Source organism: Mobula birostris, chromosome 24 (assembly GCF_030028105.1).
Source record: "Mobula birostris isolate sMobBir1 chromosome 24, sMobBir1.hap1, whole genome shotgun sequence".
Classification (NCBI taxonomy): Eukaryota; Metazoa; Chordata; class Chondrichthyes; order Myliobatiformes; family Myliobatidae; genus Mobula; species Mobula birostris.
In genome coordinates, this window is record NC_092393.1 from 1,529,049 (window position 1) to 1,550,651 (window position 21,603).

The following is a 21,603-nucleotide window of genomic DNA, read 5'->3' on the forward strand; positions in this document are numbered from 1 at the left end:
CGGACGCAGTATATCACCCCAGTCGACTCACAGGTGAAGTGTTGCCTCACCTAGAAGGAGTGTTTGGGGCCCTGAATGGTGGTAATGAAGCCACACTCAGGTTGGAGGAAAAACACCTTATATTCCGTCTGGGTAGCCTCCAACCTGATGGCAAGAACATCGACTTCTCTAACTTCCGCTAATGCCCCACCTCCCCCTCATACCCCATCTGTTACTTATTTTTATACACACATTCTTTCTCTCACTCTCCTTTTTCTCCCTCTGTCCCTCTGTATATACCCCTTGCCCATCCTCTGGGTCCCCCCCCCCCCTTGTCTTTCTTCCCAGACCTCCTGTCCCATGATCCTCTCATATCCCTTTTGCCAATCACCTGTCCAGCTCTTGGCTCCATCCCTCCCCCTCCTGTCTTCTCCTATCATTTTGGATCTCCCCCTCCCCCTCCAACTTTCAAATCCCTTACTCACTCTTCCTTCACTTAGTCCTGACGAAGGGTCTCGGCCTGAAACATCGACTGCACCTCTTCCTAGAGATGCTGCCTGGCCTGCTGCGTTCACCAGCAACTTTTATGTGTGTTGCTTGAATTTCCAGCATCTGCAGAATTCCTGTTGTTTGGGTTTAAAGAAACAAGGATGGTAGTTTGCCTCCCAGGTGCCAGGGTTCGTGATCTTTCTGAGCCTGTCCACGATATCCTGAAATGGGAGGTTGTGGTATTTATTGGTACCAACAACAATGACATTGGTAGAGAAAGAGTGGAGGTCCTGAACACAGAATACAGGGAGCTAGGAAGGAAGGAAGCTGAGAAGCAAAAGCTCAAAGACAGTACAGTACTCTCGGGATTGCAGCCTGTGCCACATGACAGTGAGTATAGGAATAGAATGAGGTGGAGGATAAATGCGTAGTTGAGGGATTGGAGCAGGGGTCAGGGATTCAGATTTTTGGATCATTGGGACCTCTTCTGGACAAAAAGGATGGGTTGTACTTGGGGAGGGTTTAAACTAGATTTGCATGGGGGTGGGAACCGAAGTGACGAGGCAGAGGATGGGGAGGTTGGAGCACAAATAGGGAGACAACTTGTAGGGAGTCGTGAGGGAAGATAGGCAGATGTTAAAGCAAGATGCACTCAGCCAGATGTGTATTTTAATGCAAGGAGTATCATAAACAAGGTGGATGAAATTAGGGCGTGGATCAATACGTGGAACTATGACATTGTGGCCATTACAGAGACTTTGATGTCTCCAGGGCAGGAATGGCTGCTGAATGTGCCAGGCTTTAGATGTTTCAAAAAGAACAGAGAGGGAGGCAAAAGAATTGGGGTGTGGCATTGCTAATTAGGGATAGTGTCACAGCTACAGAAAAGGAGGAAGTCATGGAGGGATGGTCTACTGAGTCAGTCTGGGTGGAAGTCAGAAACAGAAAAGGGGCAATAACTCTACTGGGTGCTTTTTATTGACCCCGTAATGGTAACAGGGATATTGATGAGCAGATAGGGAGGCAGATTCTGGAACAATGCAATAATAATAAGGTTGTTGTGATGGGAAATTTTAACTTTCCTAATATTGACTGGCATCTCCTTAGAGCAAGGGGTTTAGATGGGGTGGAGTTTGTAAGGTGTGTTCAGGAAGGGTTCCTGACACAATATGTAGATAGCCAACTAGAGGAGAGACTGTACTTGATCTGGTATTGCAAAATGAACCTGGTCAGGTGTCAGGTCTCTCGGTGGGAGAGCATTTTGGAGGTAGTGACCACAACTCTATCTCCTTCACCATAGCACTGGAGAGGAATAGGAGCAGACAATTTGGGAAAACATTTAATTGGAGTAGGGGGAAATATGATGCTATTAGGCAGGCATTTGGGAACAGATGTTCTCAGGGAAATGCACAAGAATATTTACATGGAGTTCTGCATAGGTATGTTCTATTGAGGCAGGGAAAGGATGCTAGGGTTAAAGAACCATGGTGCACAAAGGATGAAGAAAATCTAGTTTAAGAAGAAAAGAAAAGCTTATGAAAGGTTCAGGAAACTAGGTACCATTAGAGCTGTAGAAAACCACAAAGTTGCTAGGAAGGAGCTCAAGAATGGAATTTGTTCAAGAAAGGGAGTAGAGAAAACCTGGGAAATTATAGGCCAGTGAGTCTGACTTCAGTGGTAGGCAAATTGTTGGAGAAGATCCTGAGAGGCAGGATTTATGAGCATTTGGAGAGACAGAATCTGATTAGGGATAGTCAGCATGGCTTTGTCAACGGCGGGTCCTGCCTTACGAGCCTGATTGAATCCTTTTAGGAAGTAACAAAACACATTTATGAAGCTAGGGCAGTGGATGTAGTGCATATGGATTTCAGTGGAAACATAGAAAACCTACAGCACAATACAGGCCCTTCGGCCCACAAAGTTGTGCCGAACATGTCCCTACCTTAGAAATTACTAGGCTTACTCATAACCCTCCATTTTTCTAAGCTCCATGTACTTTGATAAGGTTCCCTAAGCGGGGCTCCTTCAAAGATACGGAGGTATGGGATTCAAGGAGACCTTGCTTTGTGGATCCAGAATTGGCTTGCCCACGGAAGGCAAAGGGTGGTTGTAGATGGTTTGTATTCTGCATGGAGGTCAGTGACCAGTGGTGTTCCACATGGATCTGTTCTGGGCCCCCTCCTCTTTGTGATTTTTATAAATGACCTTTATAAAGAAGTAGAGCTTCCTGCACGCATGCAGAACTTGTTGACTTTATTAACTTTGCCTCCAACTTTCACCCTGCCCTCAAGTTTACCTGGTCCATTTCCGACACCTCCCTCCCCTTTCTAGATCTTTCTGTCTCTGTCTCTGGAGACAGCTTATCCACTGATGTCTACTATAAGCCTACTGACTCTCACAGCTATCTGGACTACTCTTCTTCTCACCCTGTCTCTTGCAAAAACGCCATCCCCTTCTCACAATTCCTCCATCTCCGCCGCATCTGCTGTCAGGATGAGGCTTTTCATTCTAGGACGAGGGAGATGTCTTCCTTTTTTGAAGAGGGGGGGGCTTCCCTTCCTCCACTATCAACTCTGCTCTTAAACGCATCTCCCCCATTTCACATACATCTGCTCTCACTCCATCCTCCCGCCACCCCACTAGGAATAGGGTTCCCCTTGTCCTCACCTACCACGCCACCAGCCTCCGGGTCCAACATATTATTCTCCGTAACTTCTGCCACCTCCAACGGGATCCCACCACTAAGCACATCTTTCCCTCCCCCCCGTCTCTGCATTCCACAGGGATCGCTCCCTACGCAACTCCCTTGTCCATTCGTCCCCCCCATCCCTCCCCACTGATCTCCCTCCTGGCACTTGTCCGTGTAAGCGGAGCGAGTGCTACACATGCCCTTACACTTCCTCCCTTACCACCATTCAGGGCCCCAAACAGTCCTTCCAGGCGAGGCAACACTTCACCTGTGAGTCGACTGGGGTGATATACTGCGTCCGGTGCTCCTGATGTGGCCTTTTATATATTGGCGAGACCCGACGCAGACTGGGAGACTGCTTTACTGAACACCTATGCTCTGTCCGCCAGAGAAAGCAGGATCTCCCAGTGGCCGCACATTTTCGTTCCACATCCCGTTCCCATTCTGACGTGTCTGTCCTCGGCCTCCTCTGCTGTAAAGATGAAGCCGCACTCAGGTTGGAGGAACAACACCTTATATTCCGTCTGGGTAGCCTCCAACCTGATGGCGTGAACATCGACTTCTCTGGCTTCCGCTGGGGCCCCACCTCCCCCTCGTACCCCGTCTGTTACTTATTTTTATGCACACATTCTTTCTCTCGCTCTCCTTTTTCTCCCTCTGTCCCTCTGAATATGCCTCTTGCCCATCCTCTGGGTCCCCCCCCCCACTTGTCTTTCTTCCCGGACCTCCTGTCCCATGATCCTCTCATATCCCTTTTGCCAATCACCTGTCCAGCTCTTGGCTCTATCCCTCCCCCTCCTGTCTTCTCCTATCATTTTGGATCTCCCCCTCCCCCTCCCACTTTCAAGTCCCTTACTCACTCTTCCTTCAGTTAGTCCTGACGAAGGGTCTCGGCCTGAAACATCGACTGTACCTCTTCCTAGAGATGCTGCCTGGCCTGCCGCGTTCACCAGCAACTTTGATGTGTATTGTTTTATAAAGAAGTAGGATGGGTTAGTAAGTTTGCTGATGATACAAAGGTTGGGGGTGTTGTGGATAGTGTGAAGGGTTGTCAGAGGTTACAGCAGGACTTCGATAGGATGCAGAACTGTGTGAGAAGTGGCAGATGGACTTCAACCCAGCTAAGTGTGAAGTGGTTCATTTTGGTAGGTCAAATTTGAAGACAGAATATAATATTCTTGGCAGTGTGGAGGATCTGAGAGATCTTGGGGTCCATGTCCATAGGACACTCAAAGCTGCTGCGCAGGTTGACAACGTATGGTGTGTTGGCATTCATCAACCATGGGATTGAGTTCAAGAACTGTGAGGTAGTGTTACAGCTATATAAGACCTTGGTAGACCTCACTTGGAGTACTGTGCTCAGTTCTGGTCACCTCACTACAGGAAGGATGTGGATACTATAGAAAGAGTGCATAAGAGATTTACAAGGATGTTGCCTGGACTGGATGGTGTACCTTATGAGAATAGGTTGAGTGAACTTGGCCTTTTCTCCTTGGAGCGACGGATGATGAGAGGTGACCTGTTAGAGGTGTATAAGATGATGAGAGGCATTGATCATGTGGATAGTCAGAGGCTTTTTCCCAGAGCTGAAGTGGCTAACACAAGGGGGCGTAGTTTTAAGGTGCTTGGAAATAGGTACCGAGGGTATGTCAGGGGTAAGTTTTTCACACAGAGAGTGGTGGGTGTGTGGACTGCACTGCTGGTGTCGGTGTTGGAAGCAGATATAATCAGATTTTTAAAGAACTCTTAGATAGGTACCTGGAGCTTAGAAAAATAGAGGGCTATGTGCCAGGGAAATTCTAGGCAGTTTGTAGAACAGGTTACATGGTTGGCACAACATTGTGGGTTGAAGGGCCTGTAATCTGCTGCAGATTTCTATGTTCTATGAAACCTACTGAATGTTGAAAGGCCTATATAGAATGGGTGTAGATATGATGCTTCTTTTGGTGGGGAAGTCTAGGACCAGATGGCATAGCCTCAAAATACAGGGACATCCATTTAGAACAAAGATGAGGAGGAATTTATTTAGCCAGAGGGTGTGAATCTGTGGAATTCTTTGCTACAGGGGGCTGTGAGGCCAGTTGACTGGGAGTATTTAAGGCAGAGGTTTATAGGTTTTTGTCAGTGCGTGAAAGGTTATGGGGAGAAGGCAGCAGATTGGGGTTAAGAGGGAAATGGATCGGCCATGATGAAATGGCAAGGCAGACTCGATGGACTGAATGAGCTCATCTGCTCCTCTGTCTTATGGTCTAAGGGACTCAGAAGTGTTCACAATATTCCAGATACAATCTGACCAATGCCTTCTCAAGCCTCAACAGTACATCCTGTGAACGTGTGCTGTGATGTTTTTGACCTTTACGGCCCTTGGGGACTGATTATAAAGCAGATTGGGGAAAGCAAGTAAGGTGACACAAGTCATTACTCGCAGGTGAACTTTGACAAGTGTTTTTGCCTTAATACAACCCTGGTGGTGTGAAGAGGGAGTGAATCTACTGACCGTTCTGAAAATTACTGGTATTTTAATGAATGAAAGTGCGCACTATCTTCTTGGGGTTTGTATTGTTTGATCTTACCTGAAGGAGTGTTTGGAGGCATTGACTTTTTCCAAGGTTAATCTTGGTATAATTTCCCGGTGAAGAGATCCTGTACCTGAGAGGAGAGTCTTGGAGAATTTGCATAAAGTAAGATTTTTATGGGTCAGGTCAACTATATCTAGGAGATTCCATCTGTACTCCCTAGAACTCACACTCACATCACCTCACATCAAGTTCACACTTATCATACATCGCCTTCTGGTTTAAGATGATGCTACTGAGGTCGAGCAACCACTTATTGTTAGTTCAAAAGGCAAGAAATTCAACTAAAACATTATCAACAACACCTTTTCAAAAGTAAATTGTGGTAAACTATCACTGTAAACAACAAAGAGGTGAAGCTGATTTGAGGAATGAGCCATGCTGGTGCGTTACAAAGTCAAAGTGTAACGTGTTCAAGACAGGTTTGCAGACAGACATAGTATCGCTGTTGGAGATAGAATTGGAATGATCGATTCAGTGAGGAGTGTTGATGTCTGTTGCAAGGATTGCTGTAAACACTGAGCTGATTTGGAGAGGTTGAGAACAGCTTTGGGCTGGGTGGCGAGGTAAAGGCTCAGGGCATATTGCTGTGCCAGGTCCTAATGTGAGGCATGATCTGGTGTTTGGACAATTTAAATGCTGGCCCAGATAGACCGGAAAGGCAGGATGTTGGGACTGGAAGCGAGAATCTTCCACGATGTTCACCTCTCTCTCCATGGTGCTGAGGCTGTGAGTGCTCCGGCTACTGTGATTCATGTCTGCTGGCTTTATGGCAATTTGCTTTGCTGATATGATGAACTGAGACCGAGGCTTTGGGCCTATTCCAGAGGCTCTGGGATACAGATTCACAGAGTCAAGATGGTTCTGAATGCTGTTGTTTGCTTCTATTGATTGCATGATTTGTATTTTTTTCTCTTTCTTTGTGCATTGGATGTTGGGCTTTCTTTTCTTCAGGTCGGATTCTTTTGGGTTTCTTGCGTTGTGGCTGCCTCTGAACAGACAAATCTCAAGGCTATATAATTTATACATACTTTGATAATAAATGTAATTTGAATCAGCTCACATTTATCAGGTTTAAACTCTACCTGCCACTGCCTCGCCCAACTTACCCACTGATCAATATTACAGTGTAGCCTAATACTACCCATGCCGGCTGGTGGCGTAGTAGCATCAGCGCCGGACTTCAGGGCGAAGGATCCTGAGTTTGAATCCAGCCGGCTCCCTTGCACGCTTTCCATCCGTGGTGGGTTGAGCATCGAGCTAGCAACTCGGCCTCGGAAAAATAAGAAAGTCTGCTAAAAAAAAAAACGCCGTCATGACAGCGTCCCGATGACTCCACTCGGAGTTAAGGGCTTTCTTCTTCTTCTTCTTCTTCTAATACTACCCTCCTCACCATCAACACCACCACCAATTTTCATGTCAAGTGCAGACTTAATAATACTGCATACATTTACATCTAAGTCTTTAACATATATAGCAGATATTAAGGGCCTCATAGGCAGTCACTGTGACCCTGCTAGTCAAATATGTCCAAACACAAAAACAACTCTTTACCCATCATTCTCTGTCTCCTGTTCCCAAGCTAATTTTAGATTCAATGGGCTCTAATGTTTTTGGACCCATCTACTGTGTGCGATCTTGTCAAAGGCCTTACTGAAGTTAATGTAAACCACATTAACAGCATTACTATCATCAATATGTTTAGTTAGCTCTTCAAAAGGCTCTATTAATTTCATCGGATTGCATCTCTCACTATCAAAACCATGCTGAGTATTCCAGATCAATTCTTGCTTTTCCAAGTGTAAATTAATCGTATCACTCGTAAGATAATAGGATTGACCAATGTCGTCATGAGTTTGTGAAAGAAAAATCATGTTTGATTGACCTGCTGGATATTTTTGAAGATGTAGCTAATAGATGAAGGGAACTAGTGAGGTCTATATTTGATGTTGGAAGGCTTTTGATAACATTGGGCGCAGGATACATGGAACTGAGAATTGGTTATTGGACAAAAGCAGAGATTGGGTATAAGCAGATCCTACACAGTTTCTGGCTGACTGGTAGCCAGTGGACTCTTCCCTTTCTCCCGTGGTCCTGTTCCGCTAACATCTGTTGCTCTGTCATGGTAGTTGAGTTCAGACCCATGCCGTGCTCCTCCTGTGCCATGTGGGAACTCAGGGAGGCTGACAGTGTCCCTGAAGACTACGTGTGCAGGAAGTGTGTCCAGCTGCAGCTCCTGATAGACCGTATGGCGGCACTGGAGCTGTGTGTGGACTCACTTTGGAGCATCCGAGATGCTGAGAATGTTGTGGAGAGCACGGTTAGTGAGCTGGTCACACCGCAGTTTACGGATCTAAGGAAAGATAGGGAATGGGTGACCAACAGGAAGAGTAGTAGCAGGAAGGTAGTACAGGAGTCTCCCGCGGTCATCTCCCTCCAGAACAGATATACCACTTTGGAGTCTGTTGGGGGGAGATGGCTCATCAGGTGAGGGCAGCAGTAGCCAGGATCATGGCACCGTGGGTGGCTCTGCTGCACATGAGGGCAAGAAAAAGAGTGGCGGAGCTGTTGTGGTAGGGGATTCCATGGTAAGGGGAATAGAGAGGAGCTTCTGTGGCTGCAAACAGGACTCCCGTATGGTGTGTTGCCTCCTGGGTGCAAGGGTCAGAGATGTTCGGAGAGGCTGCAGGGCATTCTGAAAGGAGAGGGTGAGCAGCCAGCTGTCGTGGTGCATGTAGGTACTGACAATATAGGAAGAAGGCAGGATGAGGCCCTACAAGCTGAATTTAGGGAGCTAGGAGATAAAATAAAGAGTAGGACCTCAAAGGTAATCATCTCAGGATTATTACCGGTGCCACGTGCTCGCCAGAGTTGGAATAGCAGGATAGCTAGAATGAATATGTGGCTTGAGCGGTGGTGCAGGAGGGAGGGTTTCAGATTCTTGGGGCATTGGAACCATTTCTGGGGGAGGTGGGACCATAACCGTCCAGACGGTCTACATCTGGGCAGGGCTGGGATCGATGTCCTAGGGAGATTGTTTGCTAGTGCTGTTGGGGAGGTTTTAAACTAATATGGCAGGATCATGGGAACCCACACAGAAAAGAAGAGGGAAGTGATGCAGAGACCAAAGCTAGAGTTAGTGAAGAAGTAAGTAAGAGTAGAGTGCATAAAAGTAAAAAGCAAAAATCGCATAGGTCACTAGACTCTAAAAGGACAATGAGTATAAGGGCATTTCATCTAAATGCCCGTAGTATTAGAAACAAGGTTAGTGAACCTGTGGCACAGATCAGTACCAATGCATATGATTTAGTGGCGATTACAGAAACCTGGTTGCAAGGTGGAGATGACTGGGAATTAAATATCCAAGGGTATCAAGTAATACGGAAAGATAGGCAGGAAGGCAGAGGAGGTGGGATGGTGCTCTTAATTAAGGATGAGATTAGGGCGATTGTGAGAGATGATATAAGATCTACGGAGCAGAATGTTGAGTCCATCTGGGTAGAGATTAAGAATAGTAAAGGGAAAAAATCACTGGTGGGTGTTGTCTAGAGCCCACCTAATAAAAATATTGCAGTGGCAGAGTTGACTAACCAAGAAATAACTGAGGCTTGTAAGAACGGAATGGCAGTTGTCATGGGGGATTTTAACCTCCACATAGATTGGGTGAATCAGGTTGGTCAAGGAAGTCTTGAGGATGACTTTATAGAATGCATCCCTGATGGCTTTCTTGAGCAGCATGTTAGTGAACCTACAAGAGAAAATACTATCTTAGATCTAGTTCTGTGCAATGAGACAGGTAAGATTAACGATCTTGTAGTCAGGGATTCTCTTGGAAAGAGTGATCATAGTATGTTTGAATTTCGCATACAGATGGAGGATGAAATAGATCTAAAACTCGTGTATTATGCTTGAACAAGGGAGACTACAATGGGATGAGGGAGGAGTTGGCTAATGTGGATTGGGAGCACAGGCTATTTGGTAGGACACTTGAGGAACAGTGGAATACTTTCAAAGAGATTTTTCACAGTGCTCAACAAAAGTATATTCCAATCAAAAGTAAGGACAGTAAGTGTGGGGAGAGCCAGCCTTGGATAACTAAGGAAATTTAAAAAAGTAACAAATTAAAAGCTCATGTGTACAAAGTCGCAAAGAGTAGTGGGAGACTGGAGGATTGGGAAAACCTTAAAAAGCAACAAAGAACAACTAAACAAGAAATAAGGAAAGGGAAGATAGAGTATGAAAGTAAATTAGCACAAAATATAAAAACAGATAACAAAAGTTTTTATAAATATATAAAGTGGAAGAGGGCGGCTAAAGTCAATGTAGGTCCCTTGGAAGACAAGAAGGGGAAATTGATATTGGGTGATTAGGAAATGGCTGAGGCATTGAACGACTATTTTGTTTCGGTCTTCATGGTGGAGGACACATCTAATATGCCAAAGAAGGATGTTATGGATGAAATGGGAGGTGAAGGTCTTGATAAAATCACTGTCACTAAAGAGATAGTGATGAGCAAACTTGAGGGCCTGAAGGTAGATAAGTCCCCTGGTCCTGATGGGATGCATCCCAGGGTGCTGAGGGAATTGGCGGAGGTTATGGTAGACGCGTTGGAAATCATTTATCAAAACTCTCTAGACTCTGGGCAGGTCCTGGAGGATTGGAAGACAGCAAATGTCACACCACTTTTTAAAAAAGGATGTGGGCAAAAGATGGGCAACTATAGGCCAGTTTAGTGTGGCGCGTGGCCAAGCGGTTAAGGCGTTGGACTAGCGATCTGAAGGTCGTGAGTTTGCGCCCCAGCCGAGGCAGTGTGTTGTGTCCCTGAGCAAGGCACTTAACCACACACTGCTCCAGTCCACCCAGCTGAAAATGGGTACTGGCAAAATGCTGGGGGTTAACCTCACGATAGACTGGTGTCCTATCCGGGGGTGGGAGGGAGTCTTGTACTCTCAGTCGCTTCACGCCACAGAAACCAGTATAAGCACCGGTCTGATGAATCTATAAGGCTCAGGACAGACTTTAACTTTATAGGCCAGTTAGCTTAACATCTGTAGTTGGGAAAATGCTTGAGGCTTTCTTTAAGGAAGAAATAGTGAAACATTTAGAAAGGAGTGGTTCCATTGGATAGACGCAGCATGGATTCAGAAAGGGCAGGTCCTGTTTGACAAGCTTACTGGAGTTCTTTGAGGACATAATGAGAGCAGTGGACAGAGGGGAACAGGTGGATGTCGTATACTTGGAAATTCCAGAAGGCGTTCGATAAGGTGCCACACAAGGGACTTATAAATAAGATACGGATGCATGGAGATGGAGGAAGTGTATTGGCATGGATAGTGGATTGGTTAACCTATAGAAGGCAGGGAGTAGGTATAAATGGGTGTTTCTCTGGTTGGCAGTCAGTGGTGAGTGGGGTGCCGCAGGGATCGGTGCTGGGCCTGCAGCTGTTTACCGTTTGCATTGATGATTTGGAAGAGGGGACTGAGTGTAGTGTAGCACAATTTGCTGATTACACTAAACTGAGTGGAAAAGCAAATTGTACAGAGGATGTGGAGAGTCTGCAGAGGGATATAGATAGGTTAAGTGAGTGGGCCAAGGTCTGGCAGATGGACTATAAAGTTGGTAAATGCGAGATCATCCACTTTGGAAGGAATAATAGAAGAGCAGATTATTATTTAAATGGTGAAAGATTGCAGCATGCTGTTGTGCAGAGGGACTTGGGAGTGCTTGTTCATGAATCGCAAAAAGTTGGCTTGCAGGTGCAACAGGTTATTAAGAAGGCAAACGGAATGTTGGCCTTCATTGCCAGAAGGATTGAATTCAAGAGCAGGGAGGTCATGCTGCAACTATACAGGGTACTGGTGAGGCCGAACCTGGAGTACTGTGTCCATACTTGAGGAAGGATATACTGGCTTTGGAGGCAGTGCAGGGGACGTTCACCAGGTTGATTCCAGGGATGAAGGGGTTAACCTCCAAGGAGAGATTGCGTCGTCTGGGACTATACATTCTGGAATTCAGAAGAATGGGAGGGGATCTTATAGAAACATATAAAATTTTGAAAGGGACAGATAAGATAGAAGTAGGAAAGTTGTTTCCATTGATAGGTGAGACTATAACTAGAGGTCACTGCCTCAAGATTCTGGGGAGAAGATTTAGGACAGAGATGAGGAGAAACTGTTTTTCCCAGAGAGTGGTGAATCTGGAATTCTCTGTCCAGGGAAACAGTTGAGGCTTCTTCGCTAAATATATTTAAGGTACAGTTAGATAGGTTTTTACATAGTAGGGGAATTAAGGGTTATGGGGAAAAGGCGGGTAGATGGAGCTGAGTTTACGGACAGGTCAGCCATGATCTTATTGAATGGCGGGGCAGGCTTGATGGGCTGGATGGCCTACTCCTGCTCCTATTTCTTATGTTCTTATAGTGTCGTATCACAGTGATCAGTTCTTGACTCCTGATCAACAATGTGGCTAAGTGTTTGAAATACTGTATTTCAAAATTTGCTAATGATACCAAACTGGGAGGGCTTGCGAGGCAGGAAAAGACTGTACAAGGGAGATATGGACAAATTGAATGTGTGTGCAAGAACATGGCAGACAGAATGTAAAGTAGTTTATAATGAGATGGTTTGCTTACAGGTGTAAGGAAAACTTACATTTTTTACAGTGCATTGATGAATCCCAACCTAGAGTAGCATGGACCTTTTCTGTCTCCTACCTAAAAAAGGATATCCTTGCCATAGAGAAGGTTCACAGGATGGTTCCATGAGATTGAATAGAGTACAGCACAGATAGACCGGTACTATACTTTCGAGATAAGGAAGACTGAGAGGAGATTTCATCCGGTCAGAGGCACTGTGGGCTGGATGCAGGGAGAGCGTCCATCCTGGCTGAAGTTCAGATGAATGAGAAGGGAGATGAATAGGAAGGTTTCTAGTCGGGCTGTAGGGCAGAGGAGAGATGAGTGGAACGGAGGAGGGACGGGCAGGCGCGACATTTCACAGGGCCCGTCGCGCTCCTGCCGTCTGTCGTCCCGTCCCTCGGCCGGCGGTGGGCGGACCACACGACAATAGACGCCGCCTGCCACTGGTAGGGCCCTGGTGATGGGCGGTGTCTGGCGGTGGATGGGGACTGAAGGGACTGGCTGTGGGCGGGACGAATCACTCGCTGTCCGTCAGTCAGTCGGCTAGTCGGGTGCAGGTGGCACGATGGGGAGCGCCGACTCCAAGCTGCATTTCAGGAAGGCGGTGATCCAACTCACTACCCGGACCCAGGTGGGTAGCTGGTAATTGAGGGGGAGCTGGGGCCGGAGGTTGGGCCTCGGACCGCAGCACGCTATCGGCTCCCGGCAACCTGACGCCTATTCGGGCTTGGGCCTTTACCTGGGCCCGCGGTCGGCGGGAGCAGGTGCAGGGTAAGACCTCTGGCAGGCCGTCCGCCTCTCTCCCTGCGGCCGCATCGCCTTCTCCTCACTTCATCACGCTGCTTGCATCCGGACCTATCCGTGATCCGCCTCCGCCTCCGCCTCTGTCTCCCTCTCCCTCTCCCTGTCCTCCAACTCAACCCTTTATCTCCCCCCACCCGTCTGCCTCACTCCTTCATTCACCTTCAAGCAACCCCCCCCCCCCGCGCCATGCCCTGGGTGACATCTTCCATGTGGGATGTTGTGTGGGACCAGAGGGAACAAGGACATTTCTCGTTTAATTCTCTTAAACTATCATTCATGAAGAACGCTGTTAGTGTGTATTTGTGTTTACCATCGATCTCTCGCCGTAAAACTCACTGAGGTAGGCTGTTATTTTCTATCCCAGTTCAGGTTCTGTTTTAGTTTTATTCTGTGGACTAACTTTCGTGAGCTCGAGTTCTGCTTATTTTTATCGTTTGCACGATCTGTTTATTTCCCCCTGCACACTGGATGTTTGAGATCGTCTTTTTAAATAGATTCTATTGGTTTTCTTTCTTTGTGCTGCTTGTAAGGAGATGAATCTCAAGGTTGTATGTAGTATACATACATTGAACTTTGTAGACTTTTCACTTTTGTATTTGCGGTGGGCTTGATAGCTTTGTAATTTCCCAAGCAGCCCTGTCACATATGTGATAACAGTACACCCTTCAGGGTGTACTATACATCAGCAGAAAACAGCCACTGTCCATTTCACATCTGCCACGTAGATTTAGTTCGTTTGTCACCAAATCATAACTAAACTGTTCACTGTGTACTTAATTAGTTCTGAACAAGGTTATTACTGTGGCTATGTAAATTGTGAGTAACTGTCAACAATGGTTATTGATTTTGAAGTAAACTTGGGTTTTGTCTGCAGAGAACATTTCCTGTTGCAAAAACATTTGTGTTGATGGGGAAGGTTCTGTCACTGTGTAACACTGGGGTATCTTGCAAAGCTTATCCAGGAATGGGCTATTTTAGATCTGGTCTTTTTTCCTGGTGTAATCACATATTTTGATAGAGCCCCAAGTACACTTTGACAAAGAACACTACCTCAGTGTTCCTCTTTTGCACTTTATATTTTTTATTATAATTTATACTTATGTTTTGCACTGCTGCTGTAAAAAAACAATTTTCACAACATAGTGGTAAAAATCTGATCCTTTAAATAAGGGAACGTAGAGATCCTTTAAAAGTCAGTGCTCCATAGCTGTTTGTTCGGCTCTTGAACAGTGGCCAATTGGAGTTCGGAGACGAAAAGTAAAGGTGACTTCACCCAGGTCCAGGAAAAAGCTTTAAAAGTCGGTGCTTTGTAGCTGTTTTTTCATAGCTTGAACAGTGGCCAGTCGGAGCATGAGATTCATTAGCAAGGTCAAATAAAAATAAGGCAATTGCAATTGGAGTGGTCATTGTTGCATAGGCCATTTTGAGTGTGATCCAGAGTTAGAGTTGGCTTTGGCTCAACGGGTGAGGGTGGTGTAGTTACCTGGTAAAAAAGAATCTTTCCTGGCGTATGTGACGCAAAAGCTCTTCGGCTTCCAGCCAGGTCTCGGCGTCAATTTTAACCAACGTTTCGATGACAGACTCTGCCATCTTCATCAGAGATGATGTCTCAGCCTGTCTAGTCTGGTGGTACATTTGCTGTATTCCTGTCGTTCAAAACTCCTGAGTGGTTAGTCCTCAACCAGTCAGGTTTCCGCTGTCCCACCTTGTTTAAAATTGTATTCCAGTTCTTACAGCAAGACCTAGAAACAGATGATGGGAATTGAGTATATATACCACTGGACTAGACAGGCTGGAACACCATCCCTGATGAAGATAGCGGAGTTTGTTGATGAAATGTTGGATAAAATGGACACCTGGACCTGGCTAGAAGCCAAGAAGAGTTTATGCAAAGTATCTGGTGATCTTTTTCTTGTTCATTCTTCATCTGTGAGTGTGTAGTCAGGTCAGTAAGAATGCTCCGGGGCTGTGTTTTGTTCTTTGTATGAAATGTGGGAATTCTGGGAGACCTCCAGCCTCCCAGACAACCACATCTGCACCAGATGCACCAAGCTGCAGCTCCTCGGAGAATTGGAGCTGCAGCTTGATGACTTCTTGGCTAACAAGGGAAACTGAGGAGATGATAAATAAGATCTATAAGGGAGGTGGTCACTCCTAGGTTGCAGGGGGCAGGTGAATGGGTGACTGTTAGGAGAGGGAAGGGAAATAAGCAGCTGGTACAGAGTACCCCTGTGGCTGTCCACCTCAATAACAAGGACACCATTTTTGGATACTGTTGGGGAGAGGGGTGGGGAGACCAGCTGAGGGAGCAACAGTGACTGGGTCACTGGTGCTGTGACTCAGAAGGGAAGAGGCAGAGGAGGAATGTGGTGGTGATAGGAGATTCCATAGTTAGAGAAGTAGACACGAGAGTCTTTGGACTGGATAGAGAGACCCAGACTGAATGTTGTCTCCCAGGAGCCAGGGTCAGGGACTCCTCGGGTCGTCAGACATTCTAAAGGGGAAGGGTGATTAGCTAGATCTCTTGATACGTATTGGTACCAATAACATAGGAAGGAAGAGAGAGGTGGTCCTAAAGAAAGAACTTACAGACCTAGATAGAAAGCTGAAAAGTAGAATTGCTGGAATATATACTGGAGAGATAGTAATAGGGTCAAGGAAATGGTGAACAAACTGAGAAAGTATTTTGCATCAGTCTTCACTGTTGAAGACATGAGTAGTATGCCGGAAGTTTGAGTGTTGAGTGGCAGACATGAGTGTCGTTGCTATTACTAGGGAGATGGTGCTTGGGAAATTGAAAGATGTGAATGTAGATAAGTTACCTGGACTTGATGGACTACATCCTAGTGTTCTGAAAGAGGTAGCTGAAGAGGTTTTGGAGACATTAGTAATGATCTTTCAAGAATCACTAAATTTTGGAATAATTCCAGAAAACTGGAAAATTGCAAATGTCACTCCACTCTTCAAGAAGGGTGGGAGGCAGAAGAATGGAAATTGTAGGCCAGTTATCCAGACCTCAGTGGTTGGAAAGATGTTGGAGTCAATTGTTAAGGATGTGGTTTTGGGGTACTTGGAGGCACGCAATAAAATAGGCCAAAGTTAGCATGGTTTCCTTAAGGGAAAATCTTGCTTGACAAATCTGTTGGAATTCTTTGAGGAAATAATAAACTGGATAGAGGAAGGAAAATCATATACTTGGATTTTCAGAAGTTTTTGACAAGTTGCTGTACCTGACACTGCTAAACAAGATGAGAGCCAGGGTATTACAGGCAAGCTAGAAGCGTGGATAGAGTGTTGGCTGATTGGCAGGAGGCAAAGACCCTTTTCTGGTTGGCTGCCGGTGACTAGTGGCGTTCCACAAGGGTCTCTGTTGGGACTGCTTTTTATGTTATATGTCAATGATTTGGACGCTGAAATTGTATCAAAGTTTGCAGGCAATACTAAGATAGGTGGATGTGCGAATAATGTTGAAGAGACAGAAGCTACAGAAGGACTTGGATTAAGAGAATGAGCAAAGAGGTGGCAGATGGAATATAGTGTTGGGAAGTGTGCACTTTGGTAGTAGGAATAAAAACAGACTATTTACGAAATGGACAGAAAAGTACAAAGGGATTTGGAAGTCCTCGTGCAGGATTTCCTGAAGGTTAATTTGCAAGTTGAATAGGTGAATGCAATATCAGGATTCATTTCAAGAGGACTATAGGCAAGGATGTAATTCTGAGGCTGTATGAGGCAGGGGTGAGTCCTCACTTGGAGTATGTGAACAGTTTTGGGCCCCTTATTTAAGAAAGGATGTACTGACATTGGAGAGGGTTCAGAGGAGGTTCACAAGAATGATTCCAGGAGTGAAAGGGTTATCATCTGAGCACCAATTGAAGGCTCTGGCCTGTACTCATTGGAAGATATAAGAATGGGGGCAGGGGGGATCTAACTGAAACCTATTGTACGTAAAAGGCCTGGACAGAGTGGATATGAAGATGATGCTTCCTTTGCTGGGAGAGTCTAGGTCCAGAGGCATAGCCTCAAAATAGAGGGCCATCTATTTAGAACAAAGGTGAGGAATTCACCTTTGGTGAATGAGAGGGTGGTGAATCTGTGGAATTAGTTGCCATAGGTAGCTGTGGAGGCTAGGACACTGGATGCATTTAAGGGGGAGTTTGATAGATTCTTCATCAGTCAGTGCATGAAAGGTTATGGGGAGAAGGCAGGAGAATGGGATTAAGAGAGAAGTGGAACAGCCACGATGAAATAGAGGAGCAGAGTCGATGGGCCGAACGGCCCAATTCTGTTCCTATGTGTTATGGTTACATAGTCTTATGGTAATTATAATTATTATGAGGAAGGAGTGGTCTGGTGGTTTGGGTATACAGATTATGAGGTAGATCAGTTGGGGAATAATGGCAGGTATTCAAACAGCGGGTCTTCAAAGCTCAGCAGGAACCCATTGAAGAGTGAGTGATAATCTGTGGTTAAAGTACCTTAAAGATCATGTTTAAATTGAAGACTAGTATACAAAGTAGTAAGGGCTGCTGCAGATCAGTGTTGGGAACTTTTTATGATGCAGCAGCCAAGGACTACAATGCTGAGGAAACCTTGCATGTTGTATGAAAACAAATATATAACCATAGAAACTTATCAAAGTTCAAAATTTACTTTCAACTTTTATAAGCTTCTGTGGTAGACATTGTAGACCTGTGAGTCTTACTTCAGTAGTTGGTAAGTTGATGGAAAAGATCCTGAGAGGCAGGATTTATGAACATTTGTAGAGGTAAAATATGATTAGGAATAGTCATCTTGGCTTTTTCAAAGGCAGGTCTTGCCTTACAAGCCTGATTGAATTCTTTGAGGATGTGACTAAATACATTGATGAAGGGAGAGCAGTAGGTGTAGTGTATATGGATTTCAGAAAGGCATTTGATAAGGTACAGCATGCAAGGCTTACTCAGAAAGTGAGGAGGCATGGCATCCAAGGGGACCTTGCTTTGTGGATTCAGAATTGGCTTGCCCACAGAAGGCAAAGAGTGGTTGTAGGTGGGTCATATTCTGCTTGGAGGTCGGTGACCAGTTTTGTACCTCAGGGATCTGTTTTGGGACCCCTATTCTTTATGATTTTTATAAATGACCTGGATGAGGAAGTGGAGGGATGGGTTAGTAAATTTGCTGATGATACAAAGGTTGGGGGTGTTATGGATAATGTGGAGGGCTATCAGAGGTTACAGCAGGACATCGACAGGATGCAAAACTGGGCTGAGAAGTGGCAGATGGAGTTCAACCCAGATAAGTGTGAGGTGGTTCATTTTGGCAGGTCAAATATGACGGCAGAATATAGTATTAACGGTAAGACTCTTGGCAGTGTGGAGGATCAGAGGGATCTTGGGATCTGAGTCCACAGCACACTCAAAGCTACTATGCAGGTTGCCTCTGTGGTTAAGAAGGCATACGGTATATTGGCCTTCATCAACCGTGGGATTGAGTTTAGGAGCCGAGAGGTAATGCTGAAGCTATATAGGACCCTGGTCAGACCCCACTTGGAGTACTGTGCTCAATTCTGGTCGCCTCACAACGGGAAGAATGTGGAAACCATAGAAAGGATACAGAGGAGATTTACAAGGATGTTGCCTGGATTAGGGAGCATGCCTTATGAGAATAGATTGAGTGAACTCGGCCTTTTCTCCTTGGAGCAATGGAGGATGAGAGGTGATCTGATAGATATGTATAAGATGATGAGGGGCATTGATCATGTGGATAGTCAGAGGCTTTTTCCCAGGGTAGAAATGGCTAACAGGAGAGGGCACAGTTTTAAGGTGCTTGGAAGTAGGTACAAAGGAGATGTTAGAGGTAAGTTTTTTATGCAGAGAGTGTGAATGCGTGGAGTGGGGTGACGGTAGTGGAGGCAGATACGATAGGGTACTCCTAGATACTCCTGGATAGGTACATGGAGCTTAGGAAAATAGGGGGCAATGGATAACCATAGGTAATTCCTAAAGTTAATACATGTTCGGCGCAGCATTGTGGCCTGACAGGCCTGTACTGTGCGGTAGGTTTTCTCTGTTTCTTTCCCCACTGATCTCCCTCTTGGCACTTACCTCTGTAAATGACACAAGTGCTACACCTGTCCATTCAACTGCTCCCTTACCACCACTCAGGGACCCAGACAGTCCTTCCTGGTGAGGCAACACTCCACCTGCAAGTATGTTGGGGTCATCTACTGTATTTAGTGTTCCCAGTGAGATCCTTTGTGGATTGAGGGGCTGCTTTTTTGAGCACCTTTGCTCTGTCCTCAATGGCCAGTATTCTTCTGTGGCCAACCATTTCAATTCTCTCCCCATTCCCATTTTGACATGTCGGTCCTTGGCTACCTCTACTGCCATGATGAACTACTCTTAGACTGGAGGAGCAGCACCTCATATTCTGTCTGGGTGGCCTCCAACCTGACGGCATAAACATTGATCTCTCTAACTTCTCTCTAACTGGTAATGTCTATCCCACCTCCCCCTTCTGTTTTTACCATTCTGGCTCCCCTCTTACCCCTTCTCTCCTCAGCTGCCTATCACTTCCCTCTGGTGCCCCTCCTTCCCTTTTCCCATGGTCCCCTCTCATCTCCTGTCAGATTCCCCTTTTTTTTTAACACTTTGTTTTCCATCTATCACCTCCCAGCATTCCCCCCCCCTTCAACCTACCCCCTCAATTATAACCTTCCAGCTTGTATTACTTCCTCTCCACCCACCACCTCTGTCTGGCATCTTTCCCCTCCCCACTTCCTTTTCTGTCTTGATGAAGGTTCCTGATCCGTAATGTTGACTTCTATAGATGCTGGCTGTCCTACAGCATTTTGTGGTGTGACTCTGGATTTCCAGTGTCTGCTGAATATGTTGTAATTATGAATAAGAAGAGGATGGTTAAGGTATATATGGGGCCTCTAAGGATGAGGCTGGTGAGTTAATAACAACAGAGAATTCTTCACCATGGAAGTTGTTGCTAATATCCCTAAGGTATTACAATTTTTAAATTCAAAAGTCACAATTACAAGAGTAAGATATTGGAGAAGGTCAGGTGCTGAAGCTGGACGAGCCATCAGGACTGAGTGGACTGAATGCTTGGGTTTAAAAGGAAGTGGCTGTTGAGGTAGTGGACCTATTGGTTTAAAATTTTCAGGATTTCCAAGAGGTTACCAGAGATTGGAAAACAGCCAATGTGACTTCCTTGCTCAAATAAACGTGAATGGCAACAGGCAGGAAACTGCAAGCCTGTTCCTCCAGAGCCCCGTGGAAAAGCATTTAGTTGGGGGAGCGGCAAATTATGAGGCAGGAACTGGGGAGTATAAATTAGGAACAGATGTGCACAGGAAAATAACACGTATGGAAGATTTGGCCGACTAACAGGAGGCTGGGAATAGCGGGGCCCTTTGCTGATTGGCTGTCAGTGACCAGCGTTGCTCTGTAAGGGTCAGTGTTGGGACTGCTTCTTTTCATGTCATATGTCAATAAATTGGATGACAAAATTGATGGCTTTGTGGCCACGTGTGTGGACAGTATGAAGGTAGGTCTGCAGAAGAACTTTGGGAGAATGGGCAGAGAGCTGACAGATGGAATATAGTGTGGGAGATTTTATGATCTTGCAGTTTGGTAGAAGGAACAACGGCATAGATTATTTTCTAAATGGGGAGAAAATTTAAAAATCAGAAGTGCAAAAGGACTTGGGAGTACTTGTGCAGGAATATCTAATTCTTAATCAGCCAATCATGTGACAGCAACTCTGTATTGAAGCGTAAAAGCCCTTGTCAAGACGTTCAGTTGTTGTTCAAACTAAACAGCCAGATGGGGAACAAATGTGATCTGCGACTTTGACAGTGGAATAATTTTTGGTTCCACACAGGGTTGGTCTCTTGGGCTTACCTCGCTGCTACCTCATTAGCTCATGGCTTTTTGACAATTTATCATGTATTTCATTTTACTGTTAACAAATTTCACGACATATGCTGGTGATATTAAATCTGATTCTGACTCACACACAACAGTGTTTAGAGTTTACAGAGAATGATGTGGAAAAGCATAAAACATCCAGTGAGCAGCAATTATCTGGGCAAAGACACCTTGTTAGTGAGAGAGGACAGAGTGGAATAGCCGAACTGACAGGAAGGCGACTTTAACTCAAATAACCACGTGTTTCAACAGCGATGTGCAGAAGAGCATCTCAGCGTGCACAATGCATTGAACCTTGAAGTGGATGTGCTGCAGCGGCAGAACACAACGAACCTAGTGGCCATTTTATTAGCTACCTAATAATCAAAGAGAATAACTAATCTTTGAGGAAAACTGAATGTAATTAAGTCTCGTCAACATAGTATTATGAAAGGTAACACACACACACAAAATGCTGAGTTCCTCCAGCATTTTGTGTGTGTTGCTTGGATTTCTAGTATCTGCAGA

General features: G+C 45.5%; 1 protein-coding gene across 1 annotated transcript in view; it reads left to right on the forward strand.

The window, feature by feature from the left end:
* The first annotated feature begins 12,862 nt into the window (after positions 1-12,862).
* Positions 12,863-21,603, forward strand: part of LOC140187201 (protein HID1) — a 251,216-nt gene continuing 242,475 nt past the window's right edge. Inside the window, exon 1 of the mRNA XM_072242269.1 lies at positions 12,863-13,001. Within this exon, the coding sequence (XP_072098370.1) occupies positions 12,936-13,001 (66 nt within the window). The 5' untranslated portion in view covers positions 12,863-12,935. The remainder of the gene's footprint in view (positions 13,002-21,603) is intronic.